Consider the following 18,145-nt stretch of genomic DNA (forward strand, 5'->3'; position numbering starts at 1 on the left):
AGTAAAAAAAATACTGATGTGTGAACAAACACATTCAAAACAATAGATATGTGTGCTGTCTGTGAAAAATGCGAATAGAACACATCAGTGAAAAACGGAAGATGCTTTGCTTGTAATGCAGCAAAATCACCTATGTACATAGACTACTGAGTGACATCTGCCACCCACAAGATTGCATATAACCCAAAGTACTTCTCTGTACTACAGCTGTAGGTAGTATGATAAAATAAAAATCAATCAGTAGCCCTAAAAAAGGTTCCCTTGTACCCCTAGACGTAATGCTCTGGCTGGTCATGTTTACTTTAAAAGAGAAAAAACGAAATAATACTGGATCAACTCTTTGCAGCTGTTGGCCTCAAGGCTGTCCTTGCTTGTTCTTGGAGTTCCTTTACAAGGTTTTTTCCTAAAATGTAATTTTCTTGAAGACCTTGAAAAGATAGTGGTCAAGATCTTCTTTATAAAGCAGTTGGTCTGTTGGACTTTTCAGCAGGTCAGGCAAGAGACATCATAACAAGAGTCATGTGCCTCCGTTTCTGCCTTTGTGTCCTGCTCATCACCGTTATTATACCCAATTTGTGCCAGGCATTGGAGGTGTCAGATGTTGGGATAAGGCTTTGTGGAAGAGATTTCATTAGGACAGTTGTCATGTCATGTGGAGGTTCCCGGTGGAAGAGATACTCACCTGAGCCTGGACAAGAAAGACTCAACCCTTACCGTAAGTTCTATTCTGTTATTTTAATTGCAGTCTTTACTGGTGTTCTCATTCTGCTGTAATTCAGAAAGAAAATGTAATATAACACAAGATCAAAGTAAATGTGAGAAAATGGGTTGCACTATAAATGTCCTCATAGCATACTCTGCTTTCCAAAAAGTTGTGCATGATTTTACCCAAAATTAAGCAATGCCAGTGGTGACCCCCCTGCCTCCCCCACCCCAACTTTACACAGTTTTATTTTTGGCTGGTGTTGCTGTTGGACAAATGTAAAAAAAAAAATACTTAGCAAATCTGTTCTTCATTTTGGCAAAATACATCTAGAGGAAGCACTATCCAGAAATCATAGAAAAAAGCTCATAGATAAACATCCAGACATCACAATTTTTGGCAGGAGAACAGGTAGAGACTATGCCTCAAGAGCTGGGTTGCTAGACATCACAAACATGCCTTCTGCTTTGGCCTGGGTACAGGGATGGACAGAGACATAAGAGGGCCCCTGTGCAAAGAATGTGCCTGGGCCCCCCACCCACCATGCCAAATTCTCAACCTAACCTTATTCCATCCTAACATTACATACAGCAATACAAAACATACAGGGTAAGGCTACTTTCACACCTGTGGCAGTACGATCCGGCCACCTAATCCGGCAGAAAATGCAAGGAATCAGCCAGACACAAACCATAGCATGCAGCAGTTTGTGTACCTCTGATTCTCGGCATTTTTGCCAGATTGTGGCCGGATCTCTGCTTTACCCCATTGTAGTTAATGGAGCCAGCGAGCAGTGCTGGATCCAGTGAATTCCGGCAGGCTGTTCTGAGCTGGAACAGCCTGCCAGAATCACTAACGCAAATGTGAAGCAGCCTAATATAGCGCCACATACCTCTTACATCCAGTGACGTCTCCTTTGATGTATATGTTCTCTTTCTTTATCTTCTCCATTCAGACCAGATAGCCATGATGATTTCTTTCAGCCATTTCTCGTCTCTGCAGAGTTTGACAAACAGACATCTTAGATTCCTACTTTTCCATCATCCTCCAACCTTCTTAACATCCCATCATGCACCCCCAATACTATGACGCTATTTTCCCCAAAACTATACTGCAGAAACAGATAAACCCCCTGAATATACTAGTTACTCACAGATAGTGCCCCCTTCAATAATTATTGGAATACAATGCTCTAAAAAATAACTGCACCCAGCAAATAGTGTCCCTGACACTAATGGGGTAAACATAATGTCCCCCAAAAATAACTGTGCTAAGCTGATACTGTGCCAGGGTGCCCCCACAGTAATAGTGCTCCCCAAAATCCCAACAATAGTAATAGTTCTGTGCCAGAGTGCACAGAGTCTAATAGTGCCCCTACAGTGCCCTATAGTCCCCCTGTTGTAATAAAGCCCACCATAATGCCCCTGGTAGTAATAATTCTCTTTATAATGTGTGACAGTAGAAAAACACCCCCATATAATGTGCGCCAGTACAAAAAATACCCTGTTGTGTGGCAATAAAAAAAAATCTCCTCTTAGTGCCCCCAGTAGAGCCAATGTCCCCAGAGTGCCCTCATGTGTTCCAATGACTCGTACTCGTAAAATCACTTTTAGTGCTCCCAGTTGAGCTTAGGTGTCCATAGTGCACCTATAATTTGTGCCAGTATAAAAAACTCCTATATAGTGTCCCCAAAAGATGCCCCATAGTGCTCCTCCCAGATCCCCATAGTACCCTCCATAATGTGCCAGTATAAAATGCCCCTATAGACTGCCCCACATAGATGCCCCCATAATGCTCCTCCCCCCCCTTTCCCATAGTGGCACCAAAATGGGTGCCAGTATTAAATGTCCCTATATAATGCCCCCATAGTGCACTTCTCCATAGTGCCCCCCATAATGCGTGCCAGTATATAGGTCGACGAGTAGATGCCCCCATAGTGCACCTCCCCCCCACTTCCCCATAGTGCCCCCATAATGTGTGCCAGTATATAGGGCCCCCAGTAGATGCCCCCATAGTGCACCTTTCCCCCCACTTCTCCACAGTGCCCCCCATAATGTGTGCCAGTATATAGGGCCCCCAGTAGATGCCCCATAGTGCTCCTCCCCACCACTTCTCCATAGTGGCCCCCATAATGTGTGCCAGTATATAGGGCCCCCAGTAGATGCCCAGGAGTGCTCCTTTCCCCCGACTTCTGTATAGTGCCACTCATTATGTGTGCCAGTGTATAGGGCCCCCAGTAGATGCCCCCCCATAGTATGTGCCAGTATATAGGAGCCCCAGTAGATGCCCCCATAGTGCTCCTTTCCCCCCGCTTCTCTATAGTGCCCCCCATAATGTGTGCCAGTGTATAGGGACCCCAGTAGATGCCCCCATAGTGCCCCCCATAATGTGTGCCAGTATATAGGGCCCCCAGTAGATGCCCAGGAGTGCTCCTTTCCCCCGACTTCTCTATAGTGCCCCTCATTATGTGTGCCAGTGTATAGGACCCCCAGTAGATACCCCCATATTGCCCCCCCATAATATGTGCCAGTATATAGGAGCCCCAGTAGATGCCCCCATAGTGCTCCTTTTCCCCCGCTTCTCTATAGTGCCCCCCATGTGTGCCAGTGTATAGGGACCCCACTAGATGCCCCCATAATTTATGCCAGTGTATAGGGACCCCAGTAGATGCCCCCATAATGTGTGCCAGTATATAGGGCCTCCAGTAGATGCCCAGGAGTGCTCCTTTCCCCCGACTTCTCTATAGTGCCCCTCATTATGTGTGCCAGTGTATAGGGCCCCCATTAGATACCCCCATAATATGTGCCAGTATATAGGAGCCCCAGTAGATGCCCCCATAGTGCTCCTTTCCCCCCGCTTCTCTATAGTGCCCCCCATGTGTGCCAGTGTATAGGGACCCCACTAGATGCCCCCATAATGTGTGCCAGTATATAGGGCCCCCAGTAGATGCCCAGGAGTGCTCCTTTCCCCCGACTTCTCTATAGTGCCCCTCATTATGTGTGCCAGTGTATAGGGCCCCCATTAGATACCCCCATAATATGTGCCAGTGTATAGGGACCCCAGTAGATGCCCCCATAGTGCCCCCATAATATGTGCCAGTATATAGGGCCCCCAATAGATGCCCCCATAGTGCCCCCTTCACTTCTCCATAGTGCCCTCCATATTGTGTGCCAGTGTATAGTGCCCCCCATAATATGTGCCAGTATATAGGGCCTTCACCCTCCTTCTTGCCATACTATACTAAAAAGAATGAAAACAATAAACTCACATACTTACCTCCATGCTGCTTTCAGTGATGTGATGCAGGCCTCTTCAGGCCTGTGTCCCGCGCTGTACAGCTCAGGCGGCGTGATGACGTCATCGCGCCGCCTGCATCGGCCTCTGATAGGATACAGGCAGGAACGGGCTAGGGAGATGCCTCTCTCCTGCCCCGCCTGAGGACGGCGATACAGATGAATATAGAGATGAGCACTTCACAATGGAAGCGCTCATCTCCACTCCTGCTGCCCTGCCGCCGGTCAGAAAGGGCCCCCCTTCTGCACAGGGCCCCTGTGCAGCCGAACAGGCTTCACAGGTGGTATGTCTGCCCCTGTCTGGATATTTAGGAACAGGGCTAGGACAATGAACTGGACCTTTGCCCTGGGTAAGTAAAGCCTAGCTACAATTCCCCTATAGATGTTCTTTATGGTTGGACAGAACACCTAATGTACAGTGTTAATGCCCGATCATCATCATGGTTAAGGATCCTGGGTCACATGCATTTTTCTTCCCCTGGGGCTGCATATCAAGGACACCAGACTGCCATCTGCATCACCAGCCCACCACTTGGGCATCACTGCACTATACCTGTAAATAACTCTATTGATTTTCCACAATGTGCATCAGGGTTTACCTTTGAGTCTGAAATCAGGTAAATCAGTTCTATAATTTCTAATATCAAGCATGTTTGTTTGTAATCCTCCTTGAAATAACTAATGCAAATCCAATGTATACTTGTTAAAATAAAATGTATGTAAATATTATGCAAAATATAAACCCATCATAAGCTAAATAGATCTGATTCTGAATCTCATAAATATATATATGACAACAATTTTATGTAGATTTGTCAGATCATTCTCCAGTCCATTATGGTAAGTAAATGGTAAAGAGAGAAAAGTTTGGACAGCACAAACATCAGGGAACAATTATTGGATGCAATGGCTGTTCCCCTTCCAGACTTCAGTCACATAGACAGTGAAGAACCTCTCTAGCATCCGTTTAAATATGATATATTTATTGAAGCCTCCACATAAGTCAGCCTACACTGACCCAGACAGGGGTCTTTTTCAAGTGCACTTAAAAAAAAAAACATGTGTGTTGATGTGGGTTGAGGTACAAGGCATTTGGAAAGTCTTAAGACCCTTTCATTTTTTTCAAAGTTTTTACCCCATCAATCTGCACTCAATAGTCCACAATGACAATTTGAAATAGAAAGTTAGAAATCTTTGACAACTTATTGAAAAAGGAAAAACAAGACATACCGTAGGTAGTCAGACCCTTTACTCAGTAGTTACCGTAGTTATAGCACCTTTGGTAGTGATTACAGCCTCCAGTCTTCTTGGGTATGATGCCACAAGGTTTAAAGACCTGGATTTGGGGATTTTCTGCCATTCTTCTCTGCAGATCCTCTGAAGCTTTATCAGGTTGGATGGGGACTGTTGGTGGACAGCTATTTTAAGGTCTCCCCAGAAATGTCTGATTGGGTTCGAGTCAGGGTTTTGGTTGGACCACCCAAGGACATTCACAGAGTTGTGTCTAACCTACTCCTGTGTTTTCTTGGCTGTGAGATTAGGGTCATTGTAAACCTTCTGAGGGTTTTTGAAACACAAGGATTAAAAATCTGTCTGCAGACTATCACTTATCAGTCCTGTCAGCTGACATCTTAGCCTACTTTCACACTCGCGTTTTGGGCGGATCCGTCATGGATCTGCAAAAACGGATCCATTACAATAATACAATCGCATGCATCCGTCATGAACGGATCCATTTGTATTATCTGTAACATAGCCAAGATGGATCCGTCATGAACTCCATTCAGGGCCGTCTTTGCCGCAGGGCAAAAGGGGCAGCTGCCCCGGGTCCAGTTGCTCCTGGGGGCCCAAGGGAGCTCCGTTTCCTGAGTCCCGACTCCCATTCACTATGCAGCAGCGCAGCAGTCTTCAGAACAACTTACAACTGCGCTGCTTAGTTAGCAAGCACGTCGGCGCCCCGCCGTCACGTGGTTAAAGGGGGTGTGTGACTCACCGCAGCCTGGTGAGTGGCGCCACGGCGGAGAAGCCAGCAGCAGGGACTAAGTCTCCGCCTCCGGTCCTGAGCTAAAGGGATTGGGTGGTGAGTCACGGCCTCACGTGACCAGACCACCAGTGACTCACTCACCTTACCTTACACAGCCAGACCAGACCTGCCACTGTCGCGCCATGAGGGGAGGACTCGGTAGGTAAAGCAAAAAGCATGCATATTGACTTTATTTTATATTAGAAATTTAGACCGGTCAGGTCACCGAATTAATAATTAACCCCAGATCCATTCATAAATTAGTGGGGGATTATTATAGAGACAGACAGCCCCAGGAGACATAAGGGGTTGGGTTGGGTTCTCTCTGTCTGCTGCTGAACTGTGGCCTGGGGCCACCACCGGCCACATTTACTAATCTTTGCTCAGGGTCAGGGGGGCCCTCATGGTGTGGACTGGACTGGTCATTTTCACTAAGGAATATAGTTTAACCATTTATGTGCAAAAGAGAAAATAAGAAGTCAGCTCCAATCAGATATCTGCACATAGACCAAGACTCTTGGTCTATGTGCAGATATCTGATTGGAGCTGACTTAGTGACTTCTTTTTTTCTCTTTTGCACATAAACGGTTAAACTATATTCCTTAGTAAAAATGACCATTCCACACCACACCATGAGGGCCCCCCCTGAGCAAAGGGTGACACCAGCCATAGCAATGCCACTGCCTCTATCTGTAAGTCGCTGGAGTGCACGGCAGGCTCGCTTTTCTGAAGGAAGTGGAACTCTGAACTGTCTGAACTCTGAACGGCTGTACAGTCAGTAGTGGCATGTGACACATGTGGCAATAATAATGTGTCTGCTGGTCTGCAGCCTGGTAAAGACCTGTGTCATGTCATGTGTGATGTGCATCCCGATTCCCAATTATGCCATACATACGTGTGCAGATACTGGTCCTGTACTCCTGTGAGGCTGCAAGGCAGGGGTGTGGTGTGGACCACTCCTGAGACTGCATGTGCTTAGGCCTCATGCACACGGTCGTTGTTTGGGTCCGCATCTGAGCCGCCGTTTTGGCGGCTCGGATGCGGACCCATTCACTGTGTGTTGTGGTGGAGGGCGTGATTGCATGCTAGGGTGTGTGAAGGCGGGATCCAGGGGGCCCAAGTAAATTCTTGCCCAGGGTCTAATCAATATTAAAGACGGCCCTGACTCCATTGAAAGTCAATAGGAGACGTATCTGTTTTCTATTGTACCAGATTGTGTCAGAGAAAACGGATCTGTCCCCATTGACTTACATTGTGTGCCAGGACAGATGTGCCGTTTGACTCAATTTCGTCAAGTTTTCCCCTCCAGAGCGGGATGGAGACTGATCAGAGGCAAACAGATGCATTCTGAGCGGATCCTTATCCATTCAGAATGCATTAGGGCAAAACTGATCCATTTTGGACCGCTTGTGAGAGCCCTGAACATATCTCACAAACGGAAAGACAAAACGCGAGTGTGAAAGTAGACTTATGTGATGCCTTATCTCTGATCTCCTGACCTCATAAACACTCATTATTGATAAGAACATGGCTTAAATGAATGTTTATGAGGTCAATAGATCAGATATAAGGGCATAAGGTTTCACATGAGCGGTCAGATGACGGGACTAAGAAGTGATACTTTGCAAACAGACAGATTTTTAAGCCTTGTATCTCAAAAATGGCTGAACATTTTTAATAAAGACCAATTAAAGAAATTATTTTAGCCAAAAATGAGTGAAATGCAATCATAAAAAAAATTGTCCCAAAGGTTTCCATACCCTTTAAGTATTAGGTTGGGGCTACAAAGTGATCTTCGCTGTGACACCTGTTGCATGACCTCACTTTCACTGTACTACATTGCAGCATAATAAAAGTAAATGGAGTTGTATTGCTATGATGTGGATTGCTGTGATCATGACTCTATTGTCAGAGGAAATCCAATACTTCTGGATGTTTTGCAAATGTGTTGTCTCGATTCACTAACCATTCACTTTCATTATACTGCCATGTAGCACAGTGAAAGAGTGATCTTCTGTCTTGCAACAGGTGTAGCTGCCAAAATTTCTGTAGTCCCATCTAAGGCCTCATGCACACGACGGAACAGCTGGCCCCTAGTAGAACAGTCCTATCGTTGTCCATAATGCGGAACGGAAATATGGACATGCGTAAACGGAATGCACACGTAGTATCTTCTGTTTTTTTGCGGACCTATTGAAATGAATGGTTCCGTGTACAGTCCGCAAAAAAAGGAATGGACACAGAATGAAAATACGTTTGTGTGCATGAGGCCTAAAAGGTGAGTAAATCAATTCTCATTAGCCAGACTTCTTCACCTGTGGGGGACAGTCCCCCACAGGTAAAGAAGCCCCCACCTGCTAAATGATTGACAGGGTCAAACATCTTTCCAAGCCCATTCAGTCTCCTGCCTGTGCCGATGTTGAAGCTCAAATTCGTCTAACGGAGTAGCTACTGCACGTGCCCCACAACACCAGTGATGGTCAGTTCGCAGCGTTCGCCAACGAACACATGCGGGCTGCCATCTTGACTCACCCGTCCGGCGATGCACAGGTAAGCCCTTACCTGTGCCTGTGCCGGGAGCCAGTCTGAAATCAGGGCTTACCTGTGCATCGCCGGACGGGTGAGTCAAGATGGCAGCCCGCATGTGTTCGCGAAAACTGCGAACTGATCATCACTGCACAACACTACCAGGTGGTGGTGTGAATTTGAGCTTCAGCAGTAGTGTTTATCGCAAATATTCTAATTTCAAATTTTTATCGCGAATATCAGCACTTTGAGAATTCACGAAGATGTAGAATATAGTGCTATATATTCGTAATCGCGAATATTCTAGATTTTTTTTTCATCAGTAACGGGAAGGCTGCAATATCTTTGTCAGAGCTTAGCAACATCCCTAGCAACCAATAGGAAAGCTGTCTACCCCTTACTATATAAGAAACTCCCCAGCAGCCATTTTCTGCAATTTTTTTGCAGTTCTGAGAGAGACAGCAGTGTCATTGCTGTGCTGTGTGCTTTCATCTGGATCCTATTCCTTATCCAATTACATTAGTTAGTTAGTTAGCTCATATATATAATACAGATAGTTAGTGGGAGATAGTCAGTGTAGGTTAGATAGTGATATAGTGTAGCTGATCCCAGTGCAGGGTGTTAGGTAGTGTGATAGGAATTACTGTTTCTCTGCTGTCCATACATACAGTACAGACCAAAAGTTTGGACACACCTTCTCATTCAAAGAGTTTTCTTTATTTTCATGACTATGAAAATTGGAGATTCACACTGAAGGCATCAAAACTATGAATTAACACATGTGGAATTATATACATAACAAACAAGTGTGAAACAACTGAAAATATGTCATATTCTAGGTTCTTCAAAGTAGCTACCTTTTGCTTTGATTACTGCTTTGCACACTCTTGGCATTCTCTTGATGAGCCTCAAGAGGTAGTCCCCTGAAATGGGTTTCACTTCACAGGTGTGCCCTGTCAGGTTTAATAAGTGGGATTTCTTGCCTTATAAATGGGGTTGAGACCATCAGTGGCGTTGAGGAGAAGTCAGGTGGATACACAGCTGATAGTCCTACTGAATAGACTGTTAGAATTTGTAGTATGGCAAGAAAAAAGCAGCTAAGTAAAGAAAAACCAGTGGCCATCATTACTTTAAGAAATGAAGGTCAGTCAGTCAGCCGAAAAATTGGGAAAACTTTGAAAGTAAGGGCTATTTGACCATGAAGGAGAGTGATGGGGTGCTGCGCCAGATGACCTGGCCTCCACAGTCACCAGACCTGAACCCAATCGAGATGGTTTGGGGTGAGCTGGACCGCAGAGTGAAGGCAAAAGGGCCAACAAGTGCTAAGCACTGGAAGACCATTTCAGGGGACTACCTCTTGAAGCTCATCAAGAGAATGCTAAGAGTGTGCAAAGCAGTAATCAAAGCAAAAGGTGGCTACTTTGAAGAACCTAGAATATGACATATTTTCAGTTGTTTCACACTTGTTTGTTATGTATATAATTCCACATGTGTTAATTCATAGTTTTGATGCCTTCATAGTCATGAAAATAAAGAAAACTCTTTGAATGAGAAGGTGTGTCCAAACTTTTGGTCTGTACTGTACATGCTACAGACATAGTGCTGTGATGTCACAACAATACTTAGTGCACCAATCAGTAATATCTTCTCAGACCTGATTAAATGTGAAGTTGCATGTATTGCGCAAAGAATATGTGCATCATTAGTGCCGATTTGCGCAATTGCGAAAATAATGACGAGATCACGAATTCAAGAATTCTCCAAATTTTGTGTGAATATTATGAGAAAAATTCACAAAATATGGCGAAAAGGAATATTGCCTATGTCGCTCATCACTATTCAGCAGCAGTGCAGGCAAGAGATTGACAAGTTTGGACGGGATATCCTTCCCTGTCAATCAGGCGGCAGGTGGGGGCTTCTTCACCTGTGGGAACAGCCTACCCACAGGAGAAGTCTGGCTAGTAGTGATGAGCGGCATAGGCAATATTCAAATTCGCGATATTTCACAAATTTTTGCCCGAATATTCGCCATAAATTCGAGTATTCATGATCTCCACTCATTGTTTACTTGATTGCAAAAATCAGCAATGTAATAAATTCACAATAAATTAGCGATTAGAATATTCAACACTATTCGCGAACACGAATATATAGCACTATATTCTAAATATTTGCGAATTCTCGAAGTGGTGATATTCGCGATTAAAATTTGCGATTCGAATATTCACGATCAACACTACTGGCTAGGAAGACAAATTGATTAGTTACAATTCATTGGCTCATCTCTATTTCCAACCTTATAGTCAAGTATTGTCAAACTTCTGTGAAGGTGCTACAAACAAATTGATATCTGATACAAATTCTCATTATAGGTGATTCTCTGGACTGGTTGAATAGAGATTCCATGGAGGACCCTGAATATCTGAATTCCCTTTTTGGAGAAACCCATAGAGCACCTAATCCTCCCTATTCCTCCTTACAGAAAAATGATCCAACTATGGAACAGTTACAAGGGGCACTGTATGATCCTATAGCAAGTGAAGACCAGCAAGGTGTCGGTCTACGGATGAAGAGAAGTACAGGGCCAGCTTTATCCTGCTGTCAGAGAGGCTGCACCAAGACTGAACTTATGAAGTTCTGTTAATGTGGCTTTCATACATACAATATATTCATGCTGAGCACTATTACTGAGCATAAAGCACTTTCTGATGATATTGTATACTTAAAGGGGTTCTCCAGGCTTTTAATATTGATGACCTCTCCTCAGGATAGGTCATCAATATTAAAAGCCCGGACAACCTCTTTAATTCAAACCTGCTACTCTGTTCACTCCTGATGTAAAGTATCTAGTCCATGGGAGTTCTCCAATGCCCCGTAAAGTTCCTCAGTGTCACCTAAATGCTAAGATGAGACTACAGAAAACATTACTTACTGTATATTCACACATAGCAGATTTGTTGTAGAACATAAGCGACTGCACCATTTATCTTCAAGAGTGCTTGCAGAAATCCAAGCAAATATGGCAGACACAATCACACTAAGGCCTCATGCACACGGCCGTTGCTTCCCGCATCCGTTGCACCGTTCCGTGGCCCCGCAAAAAAAATATAGCATGTCCTATTCTTGTCCGTTTTGCAGACAACAATAGGCATTTCTACAATGGGCCGCCCGTTCCGCAAATTGCGGAAGGCACACGGGCGGCTTCCGTTTTTTGCGGATCCGCGGTTTGCGGACCGCAAAAAACGGCACGGTCGTGTGCATGTAGCCTAAGGGTGAGTTCACATCAGCGTTATGGATTCCATTTTTTGTTTTCCATTATAACATGGTCATAATGGAAAATAACGGAATCCATAAGACGGAAGTCAAAACGAAAGCCTTTAAGAGGCATTCCGTTTTGATCCTTCATAATTCAAGTCTATGGGCAGCATAACGGATCCGTCCTGGTTTCTATTATGCAGGAGTCCAGTCCTGCATAACTGAACCCAGGACGGATCCGTTATGCTGCCCATAGACTTGCATTATGACAGAATGCAAAACGGAAGCCTTTAAAAAGGCATTCCGTTTTGCTTTCCATCATAATAGAAGTCTATGGGAATTATAACGGGTCCGTCTGGGTCCCGTTATGCAAGATGGAAAACAAAGTCCTGTCGACAGGACTTTGTTTTCCGTCTTGCATAACGGGAACCAGACGGATCTGTTATGATTCTCATAGACTTCTATTATGTTGGATCAAAATGGAACGCCTCTTAAAGGCTTCCATTTGGACTTCCGTCTTATGGATTCCGTTATTTTCCGTTTTATAACCATGTTATAACGAAAAACAAAAACGGAATCCATAATGCTGATGTAAACCCAATCCTAACATGTATGGATTTGAAACTTATTTTAAGTCACATATATACTGTATCTACAACATGCCGCCACATGTGAAAATACCCTTAAAATTCTTTTATTTTTTTTCAAGAATAATCTTAATGTCCTTTTTAGGCCACCTGCACACGAGTGTGGGTGAACTCACATAAGACAGATAAGATCTGCATGAATCTCCGTGCAGATTTATGTGCGTTTCTGCAGCATATCCGCACCAAAATCCACAATTTCTAATTGCGGATTTTGGTGTGGATTAAAGGCGGTTTTGCCGCAGATCTCACCCTTCCATTAAAAAGGGTGAAATCTGCAAAAATAATTTGCACGCTGAAGATTTGAAAATCTGCACAACAGGTCAATTGTACATGAGATCTGTGTAATCTCATACATTTTGCTGGTACTGTACTATGCTGCTTTTTTTTTTTTTCGCAAGAAATAACTTGATTGGTGGGTAGGACTGATACTTTTTGTTTGGTCTCTTTCACACTACCGTTTTTTTTTTTCCGTTTTGCGGGCCGTTTTTTGCGTTCCGTATACGGTCCGTATACGGAACCATTCATTTCAATGGTTCCGCAAAAAAAACTAAATGTACTCCGTATGCATTCCGTTTCCGTATTTCCGTTCCGTTGAAAGATAGAACATGTCCTATATTTGACCGCAAATCACGTTCCGTGACTACATTAAAGTCAATGGGTCCACAAAAAAAACGGAATGCATACGTATGTCTTCCGTATCCGTTCCGTTTTTTGCAGAACCATCTATTGAAAATGTTATGCCCAGCCCAATTTTCTCTATGTAATTACTGTATACTGTATATGCCATACGGTAAAACGGAACTGAAACGGAAACACAACGGAAACAAAAAAACGGAACAACGGCTCCGTGAAAAGCGGAGTGCAAAATACTGAAATCGACATACTGTAGTGTGAAAGAGGCCTTAGTACAGTTTTTATGCGTGAGGTCACACTATTTCTTGATGGCCTCTAGGGTATATTCATGAGATCATGTTCATTTGGCAGTACATACCTGAGTCTGAACAAATCAGTAGCATTTAATAAAAAATAATTTATTAAAAACTATTTGAAAATTATCTCACTTTCAGCAGCATAATGTGATTTCCCAACAAAATGTATTATTCGCTAATGTATCGTATTTTATGTATCCTGATTCTCTTCCTTTGTTCATCTATCACTAAAAGTCTTAATACTTTATATAAAAGAAAGTCTGCACTGTACTGGAATGTGTCATTTTTCATATATAGATCAGATTAGAAAAAACATACGTTGCTAATGCCATCTCTCGTCCCCATACAAAATCATTATTTACTAGCAGCAGTGATTAGACGGCACAACGTTCGTTGGGTAATCGGCAGCACTTTAAGGCCTCTTGCACACGAATGTATTTTCATTCCGTTTCCGTATTTCCGTTCTGCAACAAAATAGAACATGTCCTATTATTGTCCGCATTACGGACAAATAGTACTGTTCTATTAGGGACCAGCTGTTCCGTTCCGCAAAATATGGAATGCACACAGATTTCATCCGTATTTTTTGCGGATCAGTCGTGTGCAAGAGGCCTTAGTAATGATCTGGCCGACTATCTGAAGGTCTAATACAGCACTTACCCTCAAGGCCTCCTGCACACGAACGTGTGCTGCCCGTTGCCGTATTGAGGAACGCATTTGCGGATCCGCAATACACGGGCGTCGTTCCGTGGGCATTCGGCATCACAGATGCGGACCCATTCACTTTAATGGGATCGCAAATCCGGAGATGCGGAATGGAAGCACGGAACGGAACCCTTCGGAAGCACCGCGGAGTGCTTCCGTGGGGTTTCGCCCCATACTTCCGTACCGCAAAAAGATAGAACATGTCCTATCTTTTTGCGGAACGGCTGGATCACGGACCCATTAAAGTGAATAGGATCGCGATCGGCTGCCCCACGGTCGGTGTTCGTGCATTGCCGCCCGCAATTTGCGGGTCGCAGCACGGCCACGTGGTGCACACGTTTGTGTGCAGGAGGCCTAAGTCTCATTCACACGTCCATGTCTGTGCTCAAATCCGTGAGAAGGTGGTCAGTGATGCATCCGTGAAGCTGTCTGTGAAGGATCGGTGTGGTCCGTTTGTCCTTTTTTTGCTGTCTGTGTGCCATCCGTGTTTGGCCTCATGCACACGACCGTTGTGTGCATCCGCATCCGTTCCATCATTTTTCACAGTTTAGCGGAGGTCCCATTCATTTCTATGGCGCTGTGAAAAAAAACTAGTCCTTAGTTTTTTCTCCACGGATGTCTGAATACACACATTAAAGGCTCATTCACACGTCAGTGTTTTGGTCAGTGATTTCCATCAGTGATTTTGAGCCAAAACCAGGTGTGGATCTAATCACAGAACAGGTGCAGATCTTTCCCTTATACCTTATATCTGTGAAGGCTTCAATCCTGGTTTTGGCTCACAATCACTGATAGAATTTACTGACCAAAACACTGACGTGTGAATGAGGCATAAGGCTACATTCACACGACTGCATGTGTTTTGCGATCCGCAAATTGCATATTCGAAAAAAGAAAACGATGATATCCGTTTTTTTTGCCGATCCATTATAACAATGCCTATCCTTGTCCGCAAAACGGACTAGAATAGGACATGTTCTATTTTTTGGGGGGTTACGGAACGGACATATGGATGCGGATAGCACACGGTGTGCTGTCCGCTTTTTTGCGGACCCATTGAAATGAATGGGTTCTCATCCAATCCGCAAAAAAAAACAAAAAAACGGAACGGACACGGAAACAAAATACGTCCATGTGATTGTAGCCTAAAATTGATGGGGGACGTGTGCTGTCTGTGGAGAACACGTACAGCACACGTCCGTGGAACACTGACGTGTGAATCAGGCTTTAGACCACTGCATAGATTGCCCTGGGGTCATCTGAGGACCAGTTGATAAATCCTCCCCATTGGCTTTAGCAAAACCTATATATGGTGTGTGTTGAGAAGAAACCTGCAGCCCATCTAGTGCTGCTTAGAGAGCCTGACAATAGTTCTGTGTATGTAGACATTGAAGTTGCCAAGAACAAATGCCGCTGAAGTCTTTTTAGATCTGCTTGTACTCGAGCATGCACACTAAAGCATTCTCTTCTCTGTTAACTACTGGTAGTATGTAGGGGCGGGCTGGCCATAGACCCTACAGGGAAATTTCCCAGTTGGCCAATGCCAAGGTGGCCGCCCGAGTCCTCTTCATGGTGGCCAGCCAGGTACATAACGACCTGATGCTCTAAACCAGGGGTAGGCAACCTCCGGCACTCCAGCTGTTGTGAAACTACAACTCCCAGCATGCATACTTGCTCTGCTCTTCTAAGAACCTACATAGAAATGAATGGAGCATGCTGGGAATTGTAGTTTCACAACAGCTGGAGTGCCGAAGGTTGCTGATCCCTGCTCTAAACATTAATTAATGCTGGGAGCAACAGCCGCAGGTGCCCTCCTAAACTCAACTCTATCACAACCCTCAGGACTATGAGTTGAATACTGTGGAAAAGGCAGCAGCATTTTGTGCAGAACCACAGTAGTTTAGGACCTGCTTACTTCTGTTGTCTCTGCCTACTTGTGTTGCTCCAACTTCAGTCAAATTGGACCTGCCTACAACATGGGGCCACTTTCAGGTTTTTTTCCATGGCCACTTTAAGTTCTTAGTCCGCCCATGGTAGTATCCATCAGCCAATCAAGGAATGATAACAATAAGGCTACTTTCACATTAGCGTTAATATTTTCCTGTATTGAGATCCGTCATAGGGTATCAATACCGGGGGGAAAAAACGCTTCTGTTTTGTCGCCATTCATTGTCGATGGGGACAAAACAGAACTGAACAGACCGGAATGCTCCAAAATGCATTCCGTTCTGTTCTCATACCGGAGAGCAAACCACAGCATGCTGCGGTTTGCCTTCCGTCTGACACAATCTGACACAATAGAAAACGGATCCGTCCTCCATTGTCTTTCAATGGAGTTCATGACTGATCCGTCTTGGCTATGTTAAAGATAATACAACCGGATCTGTTCATAACGGATGCAGATGGTTGTATTATCAGTAACGGAAGCGTTTTTGCTGAACCCTGCCTGATCCAGCAAAAACGCTAGTGTGAAAGTAGCTTAAAACTCTTCCCTTGACAAAAAATAATACTGAACAGCGGTAGCCGAGTAATCAGAGCACAGTATGGAATATCCAGATGTAAATTTTGAAGACCAAACTCATCCTCGGTAGTAGCTGGCCATTTAGCAGAACAGGAGGTGAGGACACAGAAGCTGGCAGCAAATACCAGATGGCACTACAGCTACAAGCAAATTTTTGACTTGTTTATGAAGCAAATGCACCAAAAAGAACAATCAAATAATGCTTCACTAAGGCCTCTTGCACACGACAGTATGTATTTTGCGCTCCGCAAAAAATACGCATGACATCCGTGTGCATTCCGTATTTTGCGGAACAGAACATCTGGCCCCTAATAGAACAGTACTATCCTTGTCCGTAATGCGGACAAGAATAGGACATGTTCTATTTTTTTGCGGAATATAAATACGGACATACGGAAACGGAATGCACACAGAGTAACTTCGTTTTTTTGCTGACCCATTGAAATGAATGGTTCCGTATACGGTCCGCAAAAAAAAAACGGAATGGACACGGAAAGAAAATACGTTTGTGTGCATGAGGTTTAAACAAAAGAGTGTGGCTAAGTTTTAAAGGGAAAAACAACTTAAAAAATCCTTAGTTAAAAAATAATGTATAGACCAAATATAATAAAAAAAACAATTTGTGTACGGTTACATGATAACAAAAGAGTACAACTGCACGACGACATCTGTCGCATGACATTTTTGGTAATGATAGTCAATGGTGTTGCATTGCAACATACGACATTCTGTGTCGCGCAAAAATTCTACTTGGATGGATTTTTGTGCGACTGTTGTGTCGCAGTCATTACCAGAAATGTTGTGCGTCATTGCTGCGACAAATAGTCACGCAACAAATGTTGTTGTATAGCCCTAGCCTTAGTTGCCACACAAAAAATACAGCTATAGTATATAACTGCTTAATAAAGCGCATATGCTATATTGAAATAAAAGAATACCAAACAGGTTGGGACATGCTAAATAACAGTGTGGACCCAAGGAGCTTCAACACATTTTGCTTATCCTTTCATCAGGACACTCATGCAAAAGATTAGCTCACACATAATGTGCTTTTAAAACCAGGAAGCATAACATAATAATAAAAGGGCTTTTTACACTGGCACACAATGGGCACAACATATTGGGCACTGAAATGGCATATCAAAAATAGAAATTTTTACTTTGCACCATTGGAGGTGCATTCATTTTTGCAAGACACCTGTGGGGGTCAAAATGCTCAATTCACCCCTTCAAAAAACATTGAGGGTTGTTGTTTCCAAAATGGAGTCACTTCACGGGGGTTCAATTTATTATTTTACCTCCAGCCTCTACAGTTGTACGCACCACATGGTGCTCTTTTACTCCTAAGCCCTGTTGTATGTGTTGTTGTAAAACTTGGGTCAAAATGCTCACAAGACCAGGGGTGGACTGACAACTCATGGGGCCCCTGGGCAATAGGAGATTATGGGGTCCCTGTATCCCGCCCACCCTCAAGTCACACCCACATATTGCGCTGCCCACATCACTTACACTTGGTACAGAATTTCTCTTTACCATCCCCCAC

General features: G+C 44.0%; 1 protein-coding gene across 1 annotated transcript; it reads left to right on the top strand.

Annotated features, from left to right (window-relative positions):
- Positions 1–461: 461 nt before the first annotated feature.
- On the top strand, positions 462–11,630 carry LOC120991590 (relaxin-3-like). The gene is made up of 2 exons (XM_040420371.1): positions 462–715; positions 10,918–11,630. The coding sequence occupies exons 1-2, from the start codon at positions 520–522 to the stop codon at positions 11,187–11,189; spliced, it is 468 nt and encodes a 155-aa protein (XP_040276305.1). The 5' UTR covers positions 462–519; the 3' UTR covers positions 11,190–11,630.
- Positions 11,631–18,145: the final 6,515 nt, after the last annotated feature.

Source organism: Bufo bufo, chromosome 2 (genome assembly GCF_905171765.1).
Source record: "Bufo bufo chromosome 2, aBufBuf1.1, whole genome shotgun sequence".
Lineage (NCBI taxonomy): Eukaryota > Metazoa > Chordata > Amphibia > Anura > Bufonidae > Bufo > Bufo bufo.